This window comes from Dermacentor variabilis, chromosome 2, assembly GCF_050947875.1.
Source record: "Dermacentor variabilis isolate Ectoservices chromosome 2, ASM5094787v1, whole genome shotgun sequence".
NCBI classification, from domain to species: domain Eukaryota; kingdom Metazoa; phylum Arthropoda; class Arachnida; order Ixodida; family Ixodidae; genus Dermacentor; species Dermacentor variabilis.
In genome coordinates this window covers 48,111,267-48,133,452 of record NC_134569.1, presented here as the reverse complement: position 1 = coordinate 48,133,452, position 22,186 = coordinate 48,111,267, and the positions used below count along the sequence as shown (strand labels likewise).

Sequence of the window (22,186 nt, the reverse complement as noted above, 5' to 3'; positions counted from 1 at the left end):
CCATTCTACAGAGACAATTTACCGCTTCACATAAAAATGTAACTAAAAAGTAAAAACAATCGGGACTCCCCATAGTATGTCCTTATTTGAATACATCCAGCTGGACCTGTGACTTATTTGTGTGTTTATTTGTTATTTCAAAGGCACCTGCTAAGGGTCAGTGAGTCGGGGACGAGGAGCAGTGAGTCTGATGCACTCGATATGTGTCCACTAAAGCAAAGTGTCGGTGACGTAATGAACGCAGGTGTCGGTTTTCTGGACGTTTTATAGACGCTTTATTCTTGCTTCAGCGCTTATGTACTTGGCACACCAGCATGTGATTTCTCAACTAACGTACGTAAATCAACAAATTCGAGTAATCGGTCAACTACTAGGTAAAATGGTTCTTAATAATTAGGTGAGAATCGTCCAGCCCAGTTCTGCATTCACAAAGCTGGGCTGATTACAAAGGGAATGAAAGAAAAAAATGCAGAGACATATGGATGGACGACTACATGAAGGCAGCCCAGCTCAGTAACGAAAACCTCAGAATCCGACCGATATACATATATCGATCTACGCATAACCGACTTGACCTTAACGCGTCAAAAGATTTCGCATGCAAAACGTCGAAGTTCCGTCATATTTATGTTCGTTCTTTAAAAATTGTGTCAGAAATAACATGTTCAAAGAATTCGAAAATAAATAAGAGAATTCAAGAAAAGGCAAGCTATATGCTGCATTCTTTAGCGAAAATATTTCACATCTTATCTTAGTATACTTACTTCCAGTGGTTAATTTTGCGTTGCTGCCTGCCTGTCTTCGTTCTGTTGACGTCGCAGCGAAACTTCGGGTCACGCAATTTGGGCTTACCGGGCTGCGTGTAGTATTCCTATACTTTAGTTTTGGAAACAGGGGATCGTCGATCAAGTTAAATGTGAAGCGCAGTCGGTGCTGTCTTGTCGGTGGTCGACTTACGTTCTCGGCAACCAGTAATAGTTAAATATTTGCACCTAATATCGAAGGTATATTGTCACCCTTTCAAAAGTAATCAGCCCCGATGTCAACATTTGACCGAGCTAATATATGAACCCATTGTATCTGGGTTCGTATATTACATTTTACATTCGCGCTTGCCTGTCGTGCTATGCTTAACTTATAACGAATCTTATATCAGTCAGGCTTCATTGCTCACTGCTTCCCAAGCAACTTGCGTGCACCAGCCTGCATTCATCGTCGCTCGCGGTTGTCTACTATGTGTCTCACTTTTTAGTACTGTGCTTGTCTACCTATGGAGGGCCTATTTGCGAGAGAGGCATATATAGCATCATAAGTTATAGTTTTTTCTGGAAAATAGCTCAATCCCGTCTCAGTTTTGCCTTGTATTTCCTTTCAGTAAAGTTACGGTTACGTAGTGTGAAGAACACTATGTTGCTTGTGGATCAGAAGGATGGATTGCTGGGCGAGTTGGTATACTTTTTCCATTCTTGAGGCAAGTAGAGCGAAAAAAGAAAGAAGAACTTAATACGACAGAAATGACTTGTGGAGTTTAATCTCTGAGGACCAGCGTCTTTCGCGTACACATACACAGGACCTGTTGTGCGATGATTATAGGCTTATAGTTTCTGAATAGCATCGTTATAACTGAGAGTCGCACATATTTGAACAAAGGCACACTACAGCACACACACACAAAAATCATCTTACGTATAATGCACACTGCTTCGCCAGCTTCTCCTGAATGTCGCTTCTTCCAACGGCATCCTATAGCGCACTCCGTTAGTGAACGACACGTGGCTCATTTTCACTTGAGCCGATCGACGAATTCTCTTCTCACTTCGTGGCGAAGACTTCTATATAGCGTTCGCACCATAAAATTCTGCATCTAAGGCACACCACCACGCTTGCAGCTGTAGACATGTCGTGTGAACTTTCGCCCGAGGCGTGTTCGCTTCGACGGAAGTTCGCTACTTTGCTTCAGAACGGGCGTTCGAAAGCAAGCGAGGAAACAAAACCGACGACGCTCCTCCCACGTCGTGTGGGATATGCCAATTGGCTGCCGGCGCGGACCAACGCTAAGCGTCCCCCGCTGAGAATCTTCCCTTTCCGTCGAGGGGCTAATTTTGAACACTGGGGAGTCAGGCGCGCCGCTCCGTTCGGCCCATGGGGCTTGTTGCCGGTTCTTGAGGCCTAGCGTCTTCTACTGGCTCTGCCGAGTTTGGTCGCACTGTTTTAGGTCGTTGCCTGCCCAAAGGGCGGAAGATCAGTGAACTGTTCCTGACAGCGTGTGAGCGAGAGAATGCGCGAACTGGGAGTCACTGTCACGGAGACGTGTTCCCGCTAGGATTTATTCCCTTCGTCGCCGCATATTCAGGTAGGACGCCGATGGTCATGTTTTGTGCTTCTCCGCAGTGTTCTATTCAAATTGACCGCAAAGTCTTGACTTCCGAAATATGCTGATTAGCTCACTAGATGTTAGGTCGGGAAACTATAGTTGTGGTCTTGTGTGTTTTGTAAAAAGCCGTATCGTGCTTCTAAAGACATGCAGATGGCTTACAGGATACAAGATGTCTTCCGCTATACCAATACATGCTTTGCTGTTGTGTTTGGAGCTTGGGGACCCGGAAAGGCTCTGCTCACGTGTTCATAGGGCGCGCTGCAAATGACTGAAATGTCCCTCACCTTCAATGTCGTGGACCGTGCTCCGTGGGCAGTTCTTCTCGATATACAGTTGCGACGACGTTGTGCTTCGAGGATTCGCGTGAACGTTTATCGTATGATGTTATCCAGTCTCGACGAGGCGCTCAAACTCATGACCACTTCATGTTCTATCGCTATCTTCGAAGTTCTCTGGTGTAGTTTTCAAAGGTGCTGGTCCCTATTAGTGGTGTACCGCTTCAACCCACGAAACGCCTGTGGTGACGAACGAAAAACCCCGAAACGTGAAAAAGACAATGAACGCGCGGGCATGCAGTTAGGCCTAACGCTGGTTGTCTTGTAAGCGCCGCTACCCGATAATTCCGTGTATATAGCAGGCATGTAACTATGCGGGGATGAGTCGCCTCGCGAACATTTCAAACTAAGAGCACGACCTAAGGATTAGCTTTGCCGGTACCGCAATATCTGAGGTGCCAGCGACGGTTTTGATAGCGCCTGAAACAAGCACCGTCGTCATCACGCGCATGTTTGCGGGAGATGCTAATTTTGGGACCGGCGGCCATCTTGAACACATTCTTGTTGGAACGGTCGGCGCTTGCCCGCAGCACTCGAACACTGCTGCGAGGTTTCATCGTATTTCGGTCCGAGCAGTGTTCTGTTATTCTGCTTGCATTCATGTCGGTAGTCTTGGGGGCACCGAACGTTCGCACGAAACATAAGCCGATTACTGTTCCCTCAGAGTGTTGCCAGCCACCCTCCAAGCAGAGTTGTTTGTGTATGTACGCCTGCAGCTCATAAACATGCACCAGCTGAAGAAGGTGATTTTGGAAGCTCTCGTTGTCTTACACGTTCACCATTCTGCTGCTAATTTAATGCATGCTGTCTGCACGCAAATGCATGCTTTAACATATGCAATAAACAGAAAGTTAGAGTCAATCATTACATCAACAAATTTAGGAGAAACATCGAAGTGCCTTTGCATTTACCGTATCATCAAGCAGCAACGAAAGAATTAAAACGAGCTAGATAAAGTCGAAGAATACAAACCAAAGACAGATAATCGGCTGCAGCCTGCCGGTTGTATATAGTATATGGGATCAAAACAAAAAGCCAATTGACAAAGCTTTTCGTTCTTAAGTGCTATTTGGCATTGGCCAGCAGCCTTCCTTAAAGATATGTCCGTGAAGACTATGAACCGTCTTTACTTTATTACACCAAGCATTGGAAACTCAATAGAGCGAATGTTCACCTCTCTTTCTTTATTTTTATTCTTTTTCTTTGTGGGGTCGCTGTGCCCGGCTTTTCTTATCCTGTACTTAAATATACGCCTTTGTCGATAAGCTTACAGCTTAAACAAGATGAAAATAGGCGAGTGAACACAGCGTGAATTGCAGTGCAGTTTCAGTCGGTACAAGAGGTGGCGGAAAAACGACAGCTATTAAGTGAAACGTGCTCGTGGTTAAAATTTCACAGAGCGAATAGGCGAAGGAAAAGTTAAAGAGTGAGGCGACACACATGGGCGCTTAATTTCGAACCATACTATATTTATTGCATTTATGTACTCGTGTATGCGCTGATACTCAGATTATGTTAGCAAATGCTGAAAAGAAACGCGTGCAGGTGGCGCTAGGCTTCGTTTACTTCCCAGAATTCTGCGGGAAGTATTTGCCGACTGTTAGCAAACCGCGATATTTAGCACGCCAGCGCACAAGCCAGAGCCGATGACGCACGTACATGCGGCAACTTGGTCACACATACAAATTATTCCCCATGACATGTACATCTTGCATTGTTAACCTTATGCTGAACACCTTAGGCCTTCAAGCCATCCCTCAATAAATACATCTTGTCATGATCATGTTGAAAACCTTACATTTGACGATTATTGCAGGTAGATTAGTTAGTGCACGTGGCATGACACCAGACGTTGAATCATCGTCAGTGCGACTACGCAGATTTTTTTCTAGTTGTCTTTTCGTGCCGGTCCGATAGCATATTTTGATGGTGTAAACAGTGGCCGCATACTAAGGCAATAAGGGACGCACTGCAAGATAATTTACACCTTTAAAAGGGAAAAATGGTGTAAATGCGTTTATAACTCACACTCTTAGGGTGTCAGTTATATAAATCATACCCTAAGAGTGTGAGTTATACACATTTACACCCTTTTCACCTTTAAGGGTGTAAATTATTTTACAGTGCGGGCACGATATAAAAAAGTGTTATGCACTGTGAAATACAGCATTGGAAAAACGATAGAGCGCACGTTTTCCTTCCTTTCTTTCTTTCTTTCTTTAAGAAAAGATGTGGTCCTCTCTGCCGTTCCTTACTTCCCTAGAATGTGTGCACTGTGAACCGTCCATCGAGAAATGAACCTTTACCAACTCGCGCTAGTTTCAGCACATGTTCGATAGTGTCATCTGCTTTCGTGGACGAGTGAAACGCGAACAAGAAACTACAAAGTAAAATGCCTGTTTCAAGCGTTAATATAACTCGAGTGCACGACCTCGTACCGTTGTTTATTCTGTCTCCAAGAATGCTCCCTAACATGTTCGCGTTTATCTTGTTCACGATAGTACGTTGCCTCTGCTTACTTATAAAATTGTGCAGGTAGAGTAATTTGTTCGTCAGCATTTGATAGCTTATCCAATGTTTCGAGCGCTTGAAAGGATCGCCGAATAATCTTTAACAGTTATTTGCTGATTTTTTAGTTTCTTTTTGTGACTTTCGAGCACTCCGCTGACTAATAGCCTGCACAAGAACCTTCAATGTTTTATGCCATACATGCAGGGTTGTAGCGCAGGCCTGGTTCGTCGATGATGGGACCTCAACAAATTCCAGGTACGCGCATCATATATATATATATATATATATATATATACCACCCATTGTCAAAAACAGCGGTGTAACCGTTTATGTGCAGTAATTTTTTTAGGTTTGCAAGTAAAACAACTTTGAAGTGCACCTAACATCTTTATATAGAACCGCAGAATCAGGAAAATGATGGCAATGCAAATACGGTATGATGCGAGGAAAAGAATTATTGAATTCTTCTCGGACATCGAAAGATGTCGGTCTTGCTGCGCGCCGACATTATAATTCACAAATAGCGAAGAAAAAAAAAACGAAAGACTGGTAGAAACGCCGCCTTGAATTTTCGGCACTAACCGACCATGACGTCACTGATTAGGACAACGTCAGATGATGTCGGTAAAAAAGAATGACAACTTCGATGCACAACCTAGCGAGCTTTGAGGACTTCTTCCGCACAAAATCTGCCTAAAATGCAAAAGCGCGCTTTCAAATTCGTAACGTAACACTGACGTTCATGGCACCGCTAAGTCAAGATTTAGACAGTTACATCTGGGGGGAATTCGTTTTCCCCGCTGTAGTAATCAGCCATTTACCGCCAAAATAAACGAAAACAGAAGCTCGACAGAATACTTTATAACTTTAATCTTATCTAGCGTTGTCATTTAGTTGTCCCTTTAAGCTAGCATTGGCCACACGCTTATTCTTACCTACTGACGCAATCGACAACTGTTTGTCGCTTCTCCAGGGCCAGACAGATGCCCCTTGTTGGGCGTCCACATCTCCGGAAGGGACAGGTCTCCGACAGCAACGCACGGGGGCTACACGCCCTCTCGCCACGGGGCGCGGCCCTTGAACTTGGAGTCGTCGTCTTCGCTGTGCGAGCAGCTACCTACGAGGCCCGCAGAACCCGCTGGAACGGTGCAGGAGTTCGCCCGTCTGACGCCGAGTAACCTGGCTCGCTACCAGATGTACTTGTCCAGGACAGAAGACAGTGGCTCGTCTGTCGAGGAGGTGGTGCGAACGAGGTCCGGCAGGACGCTTCGCATGAGACCGACGAGGTAATTCCTCTGGGCATGTGTGTATTATACCGCACGTGTGAACAGAGCTGTTGTGCGGGGCTAAAGCGATCGGGTCGCGTTGGACGGCCGAAAGTGCGTATTATGACGCGCCATCGGTGCTGGGAGCATAAATATATCGTCTCTAGACCTAACTAATTTTGGGGACGCATTTAGCCATTCATAACATTAAAACAAGGCATATAGATTCGCTGGAAGATGAAGCTGATGAAGATATACCTTGACGAAGAGAAAACTTGTTGCCTTGAAGGAAACTAATTTGAGTTGATAACAGATCACTATTACGTAGTTGTCTTTTTCCATGGCTTTGCACTAATCTTCCAGCATTTTTCTCTTTTGCAAATGCTAGCTATATTTTTATAGCTATGTACTATACATGACAGCGAAAATTGTGGCATGGCAGTTACCTGTGGTTGTTTGACTAGAGCTCCGGTACAGCTGTTTCAAACTTTGCAATGAAGATCAACGACTGGTAATTCCAAGACGCGTACGAAGATAGAAACGTGTGAACCGGACAACTTTCGCTTCCAAGTGCTTGCTCTTTACTCGTGTCTGCTATGCCTTGGTTGTGGTACATTGCAATCGGCCCCACAGAACACGAAGAACATGTTCCGCGTCTCTTAGTCTTGATGTCTCTGTACACCGTGTCCGTCTGAGAGAGCCACGTTGTTTCTCGTCTGCATTCGTTGTTACTTGCATATAGGGTAACATCGATTGTACACTTCCGCCATCTCGCATCGTGCTTTCATTTATTTGTTTCGTTCGCGCATCGCGCACACGAAGATGCGCGCCTTCGAAGGCTGGCAGCGAGAACAGGCACAGAGCACGAGGCATATAGCGGGCACTTGTAAGGCGACCGCGGCACACGCTTGCTGGCAGCATCCACAGTCACCGATGTTCGGCGAGACAGGCGCCCGCACCGCACAAGCCAAGCGCTCCGCGGGAGGCGTGAAACCCGATACTTAACACGCGCTAGAGGTCGGCGACGGAAGCGCGACGCGATGTCACGCGCCGGTCGGGGCTCTAGGCCCGTGCGTTGTATTCACCCATCATGGACACGTGTACGCACGTGTACGCAAGCACGCTCGCAACGTATACTCCTCGGTGCAGACTTTGTGGTGTCTATTTTGTTTCGCTGCCCAGCCCCGACCCCCCTCCTCCCCACCCTTTTTTTTTTAGCGATATAATTCTTTCATGGGTTCGTGCGCGTCTACTATAGTACGCCATTCTGCAAACTGTAGGTTGTTACAAAGTTGCGCGAGCAGGGACTTCTCGTTAAATTTCTGAGAGTTGCAGGGCTTTCTTTCTATTCAGCACGCCGTCAACGTCCTGAAGCAGAGCAAGGACTCAGATAGATGCTGTGCCGCGAGGGGCTCCAAGTTAACTTTTACCAACTGCAGTTAGTTTTACCAAAGCACTGCGCACGAGCGTTTTCGCTTTTCGCGTGGAGCTTTCATCGTGATTCTGCCACAATGCGTCGGGAATCGAACCAGCGACCTCGTGCTTAATTAGCATTAGAGCACCTTACCGCTGAGCCCTGGATCACGGAAGGGAGACTTTCTTTACTTGGTAATTCTGGCATAGCCAAATGCTCCCTTCTTCAACTTTTCATTTTCATTTCAATAAAAATAAACATCGTGAATAATATACAAGTATACAGACCTAGCTTTGTACTCGATGCGGAGAATACTTGACTGCAAAACAAGCGGAGAGAGAGAAAGCTCTTTGATGAAGCGTAGAGAATTCCGCCTAGCATGTATGCGGCCGCCTACACGCTAATCTGCATAAGGAAGGGTGCGGGGAACAAAACGGCCCTGTAAGGAGGAGAGGGGGAAATGACAATAAAATGTATGATCACGGTAAGTACAGGTGCAAAAAAAAAAAAAAAAACTGGGTGACGCTTATATAAATATAATCTACGGCTTGTCAGTTATGTCACGCAGTGTTTTTAAGGAGTGAGAAAAATAAAGTGAGAGTTGGCGCTGCATTTGAAGGAGTATGTCGGCATACTTCCTAGCTCTAGCGGTTCTTGGGGACCAGAGCCCGTTATGCTAAAATAAAAAGTCCTATCGTATCTGTAAGCTGGATATTCCTGCAAAGTGTGTGCTGTGGTTTCCATCTGGGGTTCTTTAACGTGCGCCCAATGTACTGTACACGGGCGTTTTCTTTCTTTATTTATTTCCTTTTTATTTCGCCCCCATCGAAATGTGGTCGTCGCGACCGGGATCTGATCCCGCGACCTCGTGCTTAGCAGCGCTGCGCCGAAGCCACTAAGAAACCACGGCAGGCGTGTGCAGTCGCCGAATGCTGTCAGCGCATGCGCTCTGTTGGTTAAAGAGCAAGTATACAGGGGCGCGTTTTCACTTCAATCAAATAAAATGATAGAGCGCTTACACTGTTTCTATGCGCTTTCTTCTGTGATGTCTCTCTCTTTGCATTTGCGCAGTGATTGACTAACAGCAACAGCCAAACATTACATATTTCTTGTCATTAGCCTAAAACAAATTACATGCTTTACTATTATGACCTACCTGTGTTATTGTTATGCCTTGTGCGACCTATTGCTTACATAATCCTAACTTGTGCTGTTGATATCTAAAATTAACCCTACAGTTTCATTGCAAGATTGTTTAAGCTTGACTTTGTTACCATGTGGTCTTTTTTTTAATTGTTGTTAAGCATATTGTTTAGCTATGCTTACTAAATTAGAACAAATTCTGGGGTGTTAAGTGCCAACAGCTATGCTTATAGTGTCGATCTATTTTTTGTGTGATCACATTTGTACAGATTTATATCTCATGTACGTGTTAAAAAGGTTACACATATGCACATGCCCTTCCTGCTATGATCCCCGACGGGATCGACTGTATCAATAAACAAATAATTGTACTTTGTAGCAATCACGAACCGAGCTAGCCCATCAAGATGTTCCCCTCGGCTACACCACGAGTGCGCACGATGGCAAGGAGACGATTCAGTGATCGACGTCGCGCGCAGGTGTCGCCTGCAGGAGCGGCCCCGCAAGAAGCGCCACGTGCTGCAGAGCATGGCCCGGCCGCTGAAGAAGTGGCTCATCCGCCACCGCGAGAAGCCGTACCCAAGCAAGGCCGAGAAGCTGGCGCTGGCGCTCGGCTCTCACATGACGCTCGAACAGGTGTCCAACTGGTTCGCCAACGCGCGCCGAAGGCTCAAGAACACGGTACGTGTGTACGCGTCGCTTGCTGGCCGACTTTCGTGTCTTGCGGAGACTGGAGCTTTCAAAAAATGAAGCGCCAACGGCGATGGCACCACTAGGAAGGAACAAAGACAGGACAAGGTTCTTTGTTCCTTCCTAGTGTGCCGTCACTGTTGGCGCTTCATCTTTTGAAAGCTATGCACCAACTAGCCCCACAACGTGTTTTACTGCGGAGGCTGGAGCAGCGAGAGTCCGCTTGAGCAAAGGGAACAAAAGAACCGGATAGCCCGACAATGTATAGCTATAGGCCTCTGACCGGCAGAGCGAATGAAAAATAAAATAAGCAAAATAAAGGGAAAAAAAAACAGATTTCGACACTATAGACGACGTGCACTGACGTCATCGTAGCCACCATGCTGGTGCACTAGCACGGCGACAACCTGGGTCCGTGTTGTCACGTGAAAGATATTGTTACGGGGATGCTGGGAGTATAGAAAATTATATTTACAATATATATACAAAAGGAGTCTGAGTAGTTAAGATGGCTGACCACCAACAACCCGCAGCAGCCAGCGTCTCGCGATCTGCTTCTTCCTCTCTTCGTTCATCCTTCCGTAACAATATCAATAGTACGAGAAGAGAGTGCTTCTTGTGTAGTACGTCACACGATTACACATGTATCTTCGAATGTAAGAGCTGAGATAGTACTCCACTATCTTGGCCCGAAATCAAGGTATATTTTCATGCCACGAGGACCGTTGTCTTGGATCTTCATTGGCTGTATTGACAGACAGGACACCAGAAACCTGTGAACACGCGCAGAGGCTTTATTACAGGTCGTTATTCCCACTGAAGGTCGGCTTCTTAGCAGGACAGCCGTGCCTGCGGTTTGTTCCTCGAAACAGCACTTCGTTAATGCCTTATTCAAAGCGTTCTCCATTGAGCACGCGATGGTAGAGGCGAGCAGTGATATTTTGAGCGATATACGCAATAAGAGCACGCAGGAAGGCGCACGAGCTCCCAAACACAGGCAACAGTATAATATATATAATAATATAATAACTTTATTTCCATCTACTTGATGGAGTAAAACGATGCCTTCACCGCAATGAGTAACTTTGTGCGGGAAAGCCATGTCAAAGTTCTACAGCGAAGTTGTTAAGGGCTACTTACCTCACTATCGTGTCCGCGTGTAGAAAAAAAACAAACTCCGAAGATAATGCAATACCGGGCCGACCCACGGCGGAGGTGACGCAGGTCTTAAGGACTCCCCATACGTGGGCCGATCCCGAAGCTAGTACAATGCCGGGACGACCCGAGGCGGAGGTGCAGTTCGCCATAAGGGGCCCACATACACTGCTTCGATGATCAGCCTTCTTCACAGAGTGGAAGGGCGCTGAGATTTTTAATGCTCGGTTATGTGTGTGTGCCTGGGTTCGTGCATGTGCGTACGTGCCTGTGTATGTTTTGAAATGGAAAGCGGGCATCCTCCTGTATACAGCGTGAATTAAGCTACGAGATAAACCTGAACAGATTTATTTAAAGGTCATTTATGTAGGAAACTTGGTAGAATTTATCATTTACAGCTAACTTCTTGAGGAACCCACCGTGTGTGTACGTGTTTTTGTAGAGTAGTGCCTAACTGTAGTGCCTTCCGATTCACTGTACCGACCGACCCATAAACTGTAGTGCCTTCCGACCCACTCTCACTGAATAACAGGAGCCCTTTTGATATTGTAGACGGGCACATTGCTAATGCAGCTCCAATTAATTTTCTCTTCAGCTTCCCTTTAACTCCTCCTGTCTCCTTTTCTGTCTCTCTCGCCTGCGCATAGGTTTACGTTCCAGGTATGAACTGGGGTGACCGCATTCGCCAGTACAACAACTTCATCTCGGGCAACACCGAGCCGCTGAGCATCAGCTCTGACGACAGCATCTGGGACAGCGACTGCGAGCAGCGCGGAGGAGACGATGACGACAGGCTCGCCGAAGAAGAGGGAGACAGCAGACCGCTGCAAGGTATCGCAGTCGCACGCGTTGCGTCTCCACGATAGCAGTGTCGTGCACTACGTTTGCTTCCTTATCGAGTTTTGGGAAAACTCCTTATTATTCTTTTTTGAAGCGACGCTTGCATTGGCTCACAAGTTTCAGTGGTGTTGTCGTGGTCACACACGCACACACACACACACACACACACACACACACACACACACACACACACACACACACACACACACACACACACACACACACACACACACACACACACACACACAAAAAAAAAAAAAAACAGTTGCTCCCAGAACAGAGCAGCTGCTTTGTTCAGCTGCTGGTTTGATGAGTTAGCAGTTGCGCCGGCGCCGGAGCGTGTCATTAGCAAGGATTACAGCTGCATGGGCGTGCGCACACACCACGCGCGACCAATCAGAGCCGTTTCGCTTCCGCCGGGAAGGGAGAGGGCAGGAAAGTGTATGGCGCGTGCTGCGCCGGCAGTTGTTTCTGTTCAGTTCAGTCTCGGAAAACGGTTGGGACGGCCACGAGTTGTGCGTTCCTCCGAGGAACCGCCAGCCTTCGACGAGCAGCAGCTAAAACTCGCCCGTGAAAGGACTCGCCGTCGGCGTGCGGATCCATCCGTTAGAGCTGCCCGAGCCCAGGCAATCCGACAGCAACGAAAAGATCTCGAGCTGAGGGAGCAGGAGGTCGAAGTAATCGGGCACCGTTACCTGTGGGTTACTTAACCGTAACGAAAGTCAGGTGCACGCAGGACAAGCTTCGCTTACCCTCATTTTTCAGTATCGGAAGGGTAATTTTGTTTTACAGGAAATAGGGTCATTCACTATATATTTGAAGTCATTTTATATTAGATGTGCAGGCGACATACAATGCTGGCTCGTACGCTGGCAACTATTTAGCAGAAACTGAGGTTGCCAGTCAACCGAAATCGCGCATTTCGGGATGCGATTGGCGCAAGAGAACGTGCGAGCACGGCGATGCGATTGATGTCACAATAGTGTTTTCACCAGTTAACCATTACATCGGTTGTATTTCACTTAACCTGTTCAACATTGGTTGCATCAGGTTTCATACACCACTTTAACCAATTAATTGTTTCAAAAGAACTTCTCGTTCTTGGCATAGCTGGTGCATACTATACTAAGTATGTTTACCCATAGAGAGACGAATGCATAGTCATACGCAATACCTCGGGATACTCAGGACACGCACAGACACAATGTAGAATGGCTGGAACGTACAAATGACATGGCACGCCAATGTTACCGCAATCAAAGGCTATCGGCAAAACACCTCGTCGCTTGTTTACTGCACTCGCATAGATAAGGAATTCGGGATGGAGTTCAAGCACGTGCGAAACAGCGACACAAGACGCGCGGAGGCACGTCGCACGTGTCGCGTTCACTCTGGGCCAAATGTCGCCTGACGCAGCCGCAGCGCGGGAGAGCCACGCGCGCGCCGAGCTGTTCGAGCACAGCTACTCGGCCACCGCGTTGCAAAAGGGCCAGGCACCACCAGGGGCTCGCGGGACTGCGGCGGCGGCGAGCACACCGCGGCCGAAGCGGCCTCGCTGCGCCGACGGAGAACCAGGTCCCGGTGGCAAGCGACCACGGCCCTCGTGTGACTCGGACAGCCCGTCGGAGAATGATTCGGACGACGAATCTACCACGGTTGGCGCTGTGGACGAGCCATCGCAATCAGCACCACATCCTACTCTTCAACGTCGTGAGTGTGCCCCTTTCTTTTTCTTTCTTTCTTTCTTTCTTTCTCAGTTTTTTTTTTTACTCGGGGGCAGGGCATGGGGTAGTAAAAAAATGAACAAAAGGGTCATCGAATAAGCACATGCAGCCCTACGCGATGCAGGTACTGCAGCAGTGGGTTTGCGCATTTGCCTCTGGAACATTTGATTTAGTTTGGCCTCCTTGAGCATGTTGTGTCTAATATCCTGATCACCAGGACACAATCCCAAAGAGCGGTGGACGTTCGCTGTAGACACAGAACCGGGAATCAGGGTTGTCGCTTAAAGATCCCCAGGCCCACGTGCCAGCAGGTGTCAGGGGCAACCGAGCCCGAAGCCTTTGAAGACAGACTTACGCAACCCGGGAGATGTTGCGGGGTTATTAATTGCGTTTCTCTGCACAGAGCACTGTTGTGTCTTCTCTAGCGGGGAAGCATGTTAGCCACTGCAGTGGGTAAGTAAGTTGCTTTAGATGTCCACAAGAACAATTCAGAAGTGCCAATTGAAATTTTCGCACTCATTCTGCGGATCTGAACATTCGTGTCACGACACATGTCATGCTTCTCCGTTGACACGCGGTTGTCAAGACGACGGCAGTGAACTACACTGCAAAGAACAGCAACATCGTGAACCGGGAAAATTGTCTTCTGAACTGGATGACATGTGGGTAGCTGCAAAACATGGTTGCAAATCAAATTACTTCGTTGCTATCGTTTCTCGTGATAGTTTTTTTTTTATTGATATGATATAAGGAGATGTTGGCGCACAATTTAAGGCGCCGGCTACTCCTCATCTCTTGAGTGATTTCGTCATACATCGTACAGGGTTCAAGGTTACAAATCAAACAGTCTTTTCACACAAGCACCAGGACTTATCACGCAACGTTTCCACAGGAAGACTATGACGTAAGGAACACATGGTACATACAATATATAATGTAAATGTCTCCACTCTTATGTAGATGAAAGTCTCAAAAGTACAAAAGATATTGTCGCCTAATAACACATTGTCTAGTCAGCGGGTGGTAGATACATCGTGTAAATGCATTATCACATACAGTCTCAACAGAACAGTCAACATAACATAATTCACAAACAGATGGATATATACAGTGACAATGAAATGAAGGGAAAAATGAAAGCGCTAATAACGTCCAGCAATGCCGCTGTCTTCAAGAAAAGTCTTTAGTGCTTTTAAAGCACTCTTCTGCAAGGCCGTTGTTGGCCAAGGGCCCAAAAGTTTCCTTAAACTGAAAGGTCTGCGGTCTAATTTAATTAGCGCTGATTTAAGTAGGCTTCTTGGTGTGTCGTGATGTGGGCAATCTAGAAGGAGGTGATATATATCTTCGTCTACAAATCCACAATCACATTCGGGGGTTTCCGCACGGCCAATTCTGTGCAAGAAATGCTTTGTGTAAGCAGTGCCTAGCCTTAATCGATGAATAAGGGTTTCCATAGTTCTATCTAACGACAATGAAAATTTGAATTCAATAAGTGGATCAATATGGTATAAGTCCGAGTTCTTAGAATTCTGGTCAAACCAAGTGTTTCTAGATAATTTGAGAGACGTTGTCCTTATAATGCAGCGTAATTCATCCTTTGATATTGGGAGCGGAGCCGTATCATCTTTTCTCACCCAATCTCACCCAAAGAGGCCCGACACAACACTGCACGTGTTAATCTGTGCAAAGTTCCCAGATGCCGAGAGTTTATTTATTAGTCGATGTTTGTTTATTATGTATAGGAATTATCCTGACTTCTCTTAGCTTTGGGAGCCCATATGAAATAATAATAATAATAATGAGTGGGAAAACGTCGTAAGTGAGCAACAGTGATGTGTTTTAGGTACAGCGGTGCGCTCAATATTTCCCTTTTATTTATTTGTTTCTTAAGTAAACTTCTCTCTCTCTCTCTCTCTGGTCTTCTTTGTTCTTTGTGGTGGCCAGGCCCGGTCGCTGGCTCGCCTCAAGCGCCACTACCGGTGCCGCCATCTGGCGTCAAGCGGCGCCTGTTCGACTCGGAAGAAGACTCGACGCAGATGTCGCCGGCTATCAAGAAGTACAAGACGAGCATGCTGCTGCGCTACATCGGCGCCAACCTGCGAGACCCCCCGGAACGCGAAACACCGTTCGGCGTCCAGGCGGCGAGCAAGCAGCCACGGCAGACCGCCAAGCGACCGCGCGAGGAACAGCGACAGGCCGCCCGTACTAACGAACCCAAGAGGGTTGTGCGCGAAGGTATACACTCTTCATAGTATGCCAGCAGAATATCGATGAAAGTATTGAGGAAAGAAAGAAAAGGCTGAGCATGGTCGCGCCTAGTTGGCTATACCCTACACGTGGGGAAGGGGAAAGGTGCATAAAAAAGATAGGAGAGAGGGAGAGATGCAGGAAGGATTTATAAAAAGGCAAGGAGGATAAACAGGGGTAGTTCAGGTTAGCTACTCTGCTCGAGGAAGAGGGGGGATGGATAAGGGTATATAAAGAGAGCAGCAACAACTTGAACTGGGCGCATTGTTTCATCTCGAATGTAGCGATAGAAGCAGAGCGAAGTGGCGAGGACAAGATTTGTTCTTCTTGTCCTCGTCCCTTCGCGCTGCTTTCAGGCTACATTCGAGAAAGATAACGATGTAGACCGCGCACTCAATTCAGTGGTAGCAACGGTGGCAAGCAGCGTTCTTAATGTCTATTTGCAGGCCCGAGACCACAGGAACTTCTGCAACACAGGTATAGCACTCTGTGCGGAGTTCCTTTGGGAGCACTGGCCTAGAACTGTATGTTCTGAGGGCGGACGATTGTCCAGTTTATCGAATTGCGCACATCAATTCCCTCTCGACACTGTGTATAAAATAAAAAAGTGAAAGAATCAGTGTACACACATCCGCAGATGAATGTTCACTCACGAGCAGTCATAAACGCTCGTATGTGCCCGCCGTAGTGATGTAGTGGCTTTGGCGTTGCGCTGCTGCCCGAAGGTGTGGGATCGAATCCCGGCGGCTATGGCCTCATTTCGATGCGGGGCAAAATGCAAACTCGCCCGTTTAACGTGCATTGCGTGCACGTCAATAAACCCCGAGTGGTCCAAATGAATCCGAAGGCCTTAACATCATATCGCGGTTTTGGCACGTGACACCCCAGAATTTAATTAATTTAATTTTAAGCACTCGTATAGTCCAGTTGCCTTTAACTCTTGGTGGCCTTGTGCACATACTAAAGTTCTTCAGTCAAGGTACCAGGACCTTCCGAGAGCGGCCTGTCGTCTAGGCGGCTCATGCTACTCTAAGCGGCTGATGCTCTGCAGTTTTGTCACAACCACAATTATGAAATGTGCCGCTGTTGGTCATTTCAGCTGGGAATGAGTAATCGTCCCTAAATACGGTTCCCAACCACACACGGCGCCCAACCACAAACACACTCAAGTTGTTTCGCGTGGTGGGAAGATAGATTAAACGAGAAAATGAAGAGAAAGACACACACACACACACACACACACACACACACACACACACACACACACACACACACCACGTGACCCGCTTCCCACAATTTACACACATGGACTTTTTTTTCCGCTTTGACATTCCTAATGTTCACGCATCGAAAAAAAAGGAAAGATATCAGCAGTATGTATGTGCTGGTGCATGCAGGTGCCGTAAAATCGTGCGTATATATATTGTGCATAGAATGGCATCTGCTCAAGCCTGATTAACAAGAAGAACGCCTATTGGAGTTTGTCGTATAGGTTCAGCCTGAAGGTAAATGATTGCCGAAAAATTGAACAATGTTTGCCGTAAGGTCACGGGCAAGTGATGTAACGCATTGATCAGATAGCAGGCGGACTGTTGGAGTTGGAGAATGGGTTTCAAAGAAAGGAATACACAATCAGTGGCGATAAATGATCCTGACTACACTAAAAAAAATTGGAGACTAAGAAAAGAGTTGGTTGACGCAGGACAGGGACAAATGCGAATCACAGACAGGCTCTTACTGCGGTTGATGACAGTGGCGATAGTTCCGTTAGGCCTTGTTTCTGTTGTTGTTGTTTTATTTTCTTTTTTTTTCACTAACTCTCGTTTACTGTTTGCACAGGTCAAAGACCAGCAGCGAAGAAAAGGAAGTGCATCGCTGAACCGTCCAGGTAAAACTATGTTCTCAGTCTGATATTTCTATAATCGTTTCTTGCAATAAGGACACGTAATGTTTTCCTCACTAAGACTTAGCTGGCACTTCCCCTCAACCCCTTCCCCGGTTCGCAGTGCTGCCAACTTGCGGTGGACGGAAATCGAAGCGGCCGAAGCGCTGACGCACCTCTCACAGTCCTCGGCGCTGTGCTGGTCACAGCAGCCGCAGCAGCAGCGCGTGTCGTAGCCAGCCATCTCCGCCGTGCGGTTCTGCGGGCGCTGATAATACGCCGAGCCGCGACTTCTGTCTGTGATATCGACGCCATCGTTCGCCGCGCTACACCCATCGCTTTCTTGTGTGTGTGTCTGCATGTATGTCCGTGACGCACCGTGGTTCTACCAGAGGTGCATAGAGCTTAAAGGTCACTGTTTGCGAAGTTCTCGTGCGTGTTAGAACTCAAGCACAAGGTTAAATTCGTATAATTCAAAGTGACGGGGTCGTTGTGGATGGGAGAATAAGCAGGATTACTCGCGGATAGCTCATCCTTAAGAAAGGATGGGTGATCGGTCTGAGGAACATTCATCCAGCCGGATAATAGGGAGCCTTAGAAATGGGGGACCCAAATCTAGCGGCTGGCGCACAAGAAAACGCAGAGTGCAGAATTCAAAATGTATACAAATGAGTGTGTGTTTTGGGCTATAGGCAAATCCGCTTGAGAGAGCTGTTTCTAAATCTCCCTAACGTGCACTGTATATATCCCTATTGAAAAAAAAAGAAACCGTGTTCCCCATAACTCCTATATCCAATATCATCATATGACATATGGGAAAAAGAAGTTTTTATATGGAAACCCGTAGGTTTCATATCGGATTATTGGACATGGTAGTTATGTGGCATATGGATTTTTTAAACAGAGTACGCGAATGGAAAGAAGAATGATCAGTGACGTGGAGAACATTGGAAAAAGGAGAAGCGTAGACTATTCATGGCATTTGTGGTGCGGAAAAGGAACGCACGTCGTTTGGTACACCAGCGTATCGTCTCTTATGGCTCGATAGGCTCGATGAAGTTAAAAAAAAGACAGAAACAGTGGCGTTCTGTATATGCTGGAGCAATAAGTATGTTCTGCCGTATGTCGTGCGCAAATGCGCAGCGTGACACGTTTATCAGGGACGTTCCTGTACGTCTTTGAAGCTAAAGTCAGTTCTACGGAAAAGTATATATATATATATATATATATATATATATATATATATATATATATATATATATATATATATCTCGGAACAGGCCTCAGTGACCGAGAACGAGCGAATGCAAGAGCTTCACCGCTTGTCTATAGGTCTATAGGACTTGTCTATAGGTCGTCGTCGTCGTCGTTTATAGTGTGTCAAACTCGCCTCATGAAAGAGAGAGTGCGTTTGAGAGAAGAGAGAAAGGGAGAGATTCGTTAATGGGTGCTTGAAATACTGACTGTGCTTGACTATTCACTTCACTTCATTTCCTTAAAGACCCCGTATAGCGGTATTACACAAGGGGTGGATGCACAACATACACAAAAAGGTGTTATCACAGCTTTCAAATCGAAAAAGAGGTTGTTACATCTTGAACAGATTGTGATGAGCAGGCGATAACCGCGACTTAACGAGGAAGGGCATTCCAGTCTTTAGATTCTAGGCGGGAAAACGAGGGTGAAAAGGCATTTGTGTGCTAGCATGGTTGTAAACTATATGAAGGGGGTGATACGAGCATTGTGATCGGCGTGATAGAGGCACAATGTATAGTGTGTGATTAAGCGGCGAATAGAAGGACCTGTGAAAGAGAGACAGGGTGGCGATGCTGCGGCAGCATGATATATGAGGATAGCAGTGCTAAGGCATTTTTTTTTCAGGTATGATATATACGCCTACGTCGTAAGAGTATGTGAGAATTGAACGTACCCAAGGGCACGACATCGTAGCGTCTCAAGGGCTTTGACGAGATAAGCTCGGTGCGGGTCTGAGATGGAAAATGCCTATTCGAGTTTCGTTCTTATACAGTTATTTATACGTTATCAGTGCCACACGTTTTGGAGCGAAGCGACGGTATACCCTTTAAATAAGCCTAATGCTTTGTTATCTAATGAGAGGACATAGTAAAATGCGTGTTCCAGTTTGGTCGTTAGACAAGTTGGCACCTAAGTATCTATAAGATTTTACTATCTCCACAGAGACACGTCCCCAATATTATTAAGAAAATCGAAGCGGCTGTATTCTATCATGGCCGCTTTTAGATAGAGTAGCAGATCAGTACTATGAAGTGTACTATTGAAGCAGTATTGAAACGGTGGACTCCGACAGTAGCATGCTATAGCGCATGCGATTAGCATGCTGCTCCGGATGACAAGAGTGATGCATGAAATGACCCACTCACGCATGCTACGCACGGGCGGTTAACCAAATAGAAGTCCCGTTTGCTACCCTGTACGGGGATGAAGGGGGAAATTGGTCTAAAAAGGAAGCAAAAGGACCATGATTAGAGGTCACTCACTGTCACAGCCTGTCTGGCACACCAGTGCACGACAGGAAGTGAACTAGCGCTCTATAGCTGTCGTTAGTTCGCGAAGCACATGTTACGTGATTACGTCAGTAAGGGACAACGCTGAATAATCTGTTGCGAGAACAATGTCGAATCATTATAAATTATTTATTTTTACCCGGGACTCCTAGATTATTTTCATTAATATTCCGAAAAAGAAATTATTTCCGTGGGCTTGACCGATTCGTCAAATTACGAGCAGCGCCTCTCGTCTTGTCGTCCCTGGCGTGGTATAGACTCCCGTAAACACAAGAACAGAGGCGCTCGATCGAAGGCGCGAAGTGGCCGATTTACTGCGTCAGCGACATTCTTTGTTGCAACGCGAAACAAGTGGTAAGCCCTCTCGCAAACGCTTGCACTCTTGTCGTCCCTGGCGTGGTATAGACTCCCGCAAACGCAAGAGCTGCGAGTGTCGAGCTCAAGGGCTCTAGAACCGGGTGGGAAGGGAACAGGGCTTGGACGTCCGCAAGTACTATTGCTAAAATTTTTGTGCAGTACAAAATTTTTAGCGCCCTTGTAAGCTATTCATGTGAGGCCAGTGCTTTTGGCGTCCCTGGCATGGTATAGACTCCCGCAAACGCAGTGTCGAGCTCAGAGGCTCCAGAACCGGGTGAGAAGGAACAGGGCTTGGATGTCCGCAAGTACCATTGCTAAAATCCTTGTGCAGTACAAAAATTTTAGAGCCCTTGTAAGCTATTCATGTGAGGCCACTTGTTTAGTGCTTTTGGCGTCCCTGGCGTGGTATAGACTCCCGCAAACGCAAGGGCTGCGAGTGTCGAGCTCAGGGGCTCCAGAACCGGGTGGGAAGGGAACAGGGCTTGGACGTCCGCAAGTACTATTGCTAAAATTTTTGTGCAGTACAAAATTTTTAGCGCCCTTGTAAGCTATTCATGTGAGGCCAGTGCTTTTGGCGTCCCTGGCATGGTATAGACTCCCGCAAACGCAAGGGCTGCGAGTGTCGAGCTCAGAGGCTCCAGAACCGGGTGAGAAGGGAACAGGGCTTGGATGTCCGCAAGTACCATTGCTAAAATCCTTGTGCAGTACAAGAATTTTAGAGCCCTTGTAAGCTATTCATGTGAGGCCACTTGTTTAGTGCTTTTGGCGTCCCTGGCGTGGTATAGACTCCTGCAAACGCAAGGGCTGCGAGTGTCGAGCTCAGGGGCTCCAGAACCGGGTGGGAAGGGAACAGGGCTTGGATGTCCGCAAGTACCATTGCTAAAATCCTTGTGCAGTACAAAAATTTTAGAGCCCTTGTAAGCTATTCATGTGAGGCCACTTGTTTAGTGCTTTTGGCGTCCCTGGCGTGGTATAGACTCCCGCAAACGCAAGAGCTGTAGCGAGTGTCGAGCTTCAAACAAAGAGACAAACAGGCACACTTTCTATTTCTGAAGGCGCAAGTTTATCGCAGCCTATAGCAACCGTGGCACAATATCCCGCAGACACAGATGCTTTAAACACGTGGTAACATTCAGTGACCGCCTCCTTTATTAGCTTTAGTTCAAGAACGCATGCATGTGAGCACACCTCTGTGAGGGGGGGAGGCGGCAGTGGTAGAAGACGGACGTGGGCCAAGATTCGAAAAGTAGTGTTACTTGCGCGAAACTCGCAACAGCAAGTCCAGATTAAATATATTAAATACGCTGTACCTTACCTTGTATAAAAGTTATATTTCTCACCTCTCTCTTGCCTGAACGGAAATGATTTAGCACGTTGCACCTGAGTGAGCGCGCTTAGCGCACTCAAAGAAAGGTATAGCTTGCTACCTCAGCCCTCAACCGCTAAGTTATGATGGGTGCCGAGAACACGCTATTTTGTTGCTGCAGCTGGACAGTGACCGGACTGTTCCTCTCCATTTCTTTCTCTTTCTCGTTTATTTATTCTTCTCCTGCTTGACAACTTTTTGTACTATACCACGTCTTCCTGGGTTAACAAGCCGGGTAAACAATTCGTGCATGTTGTAGACCGTGTAATACGGCTGTATCTATATTCAAGTTTCCGTTTGTAGATGTGGGATATGTATGCCCCCGTGCGTAACG

At 46.8% G+C, this 22,186-nt stretch overlaps 2 protein-coding genes across 4 annotated transcripts in view; one reads left to right on the top strand and one right to left on the bottom strand.

The window, feature by feature from the left end:
* Positions 1-1,998, bottom strand: part of LOC142571800 (uncharacterized) — a 29,454-nt gene extending 27,456 nt beyond the window's left edge. Inside the window, exon 1 of the mRNA XM_075680425.1 lies at positions 1,687-1,998. The gene's annotated coding sequence lies outside the window, so the exon portion shown is untranslated. The remainder of the gene's footprint in view (positions 1-1,686) is intronic.
* Positions 1,999-2,124: 126 nt separating this feature from the next.
* LOC142571798 (uncharacterized) lies at positions 2,125-18,783 on the top strand. 3 transcript variants are annotated; one of them, XM_075680421.1, is made up of 9 exons: positions 2,125-2,353; positions 5,428-5,478; positions 6,197-6,509; positions 9,525-9,726; positions 11,538-11,721; positions 13,147-13,440; positions 15,399-15,689; positions 17,541-17,589; positions 17,708-18,783. In XM_075680421.1, exons 2-9 carry the CDS (start codon positions 5,454-5,456, stop codon positions 17,817-17,819), a joined length of 1,470 nt encoding a protein of 489 aa, XP_075536536.1. In that variant the 5' UTR covers positions 2,125-2,353; positions 5,428-5,453; the 3' UTR covers positions 17,820-18,783. The 3 variants fall into 3 exon arrangements, with proteins under 3 accessions (XP_075536536.1, XP_075536535.1, XP_075536534.1); XM_075680420.1 differs by having other exon boundaries at positions 17,672-18,783; XM_075680419.1 differs by having other exon boundaries at positions 17,666-18,783.
* Positions 18,784-22,186: the final 3,403 nt, after the last annotated feature.

Excerpts from the sequence above, each read along its gene's own strand:
- LOC142571798 (XM_075680419.1), top strand. The coding sequence starts at position 5,454 with ATGATGGGACCTCAACAAATTCCAG. Across the intron at positions 6,510-9,524 it reads CTTCGCATGAGACCGACGAG|GTGTCGCCTGCAGGAGCGGC; the intron begins GTAATTCCTCTG and ends CGTCGCGCGCAG. Across the intron at positions 15,690-17,540 it reads CAAGAGGGTTGTGCGCGAAG|GTCAAAGACCAGCAGCGAAG; the intron begins GTATACACTCTT and ends CTGTTTGCACAG.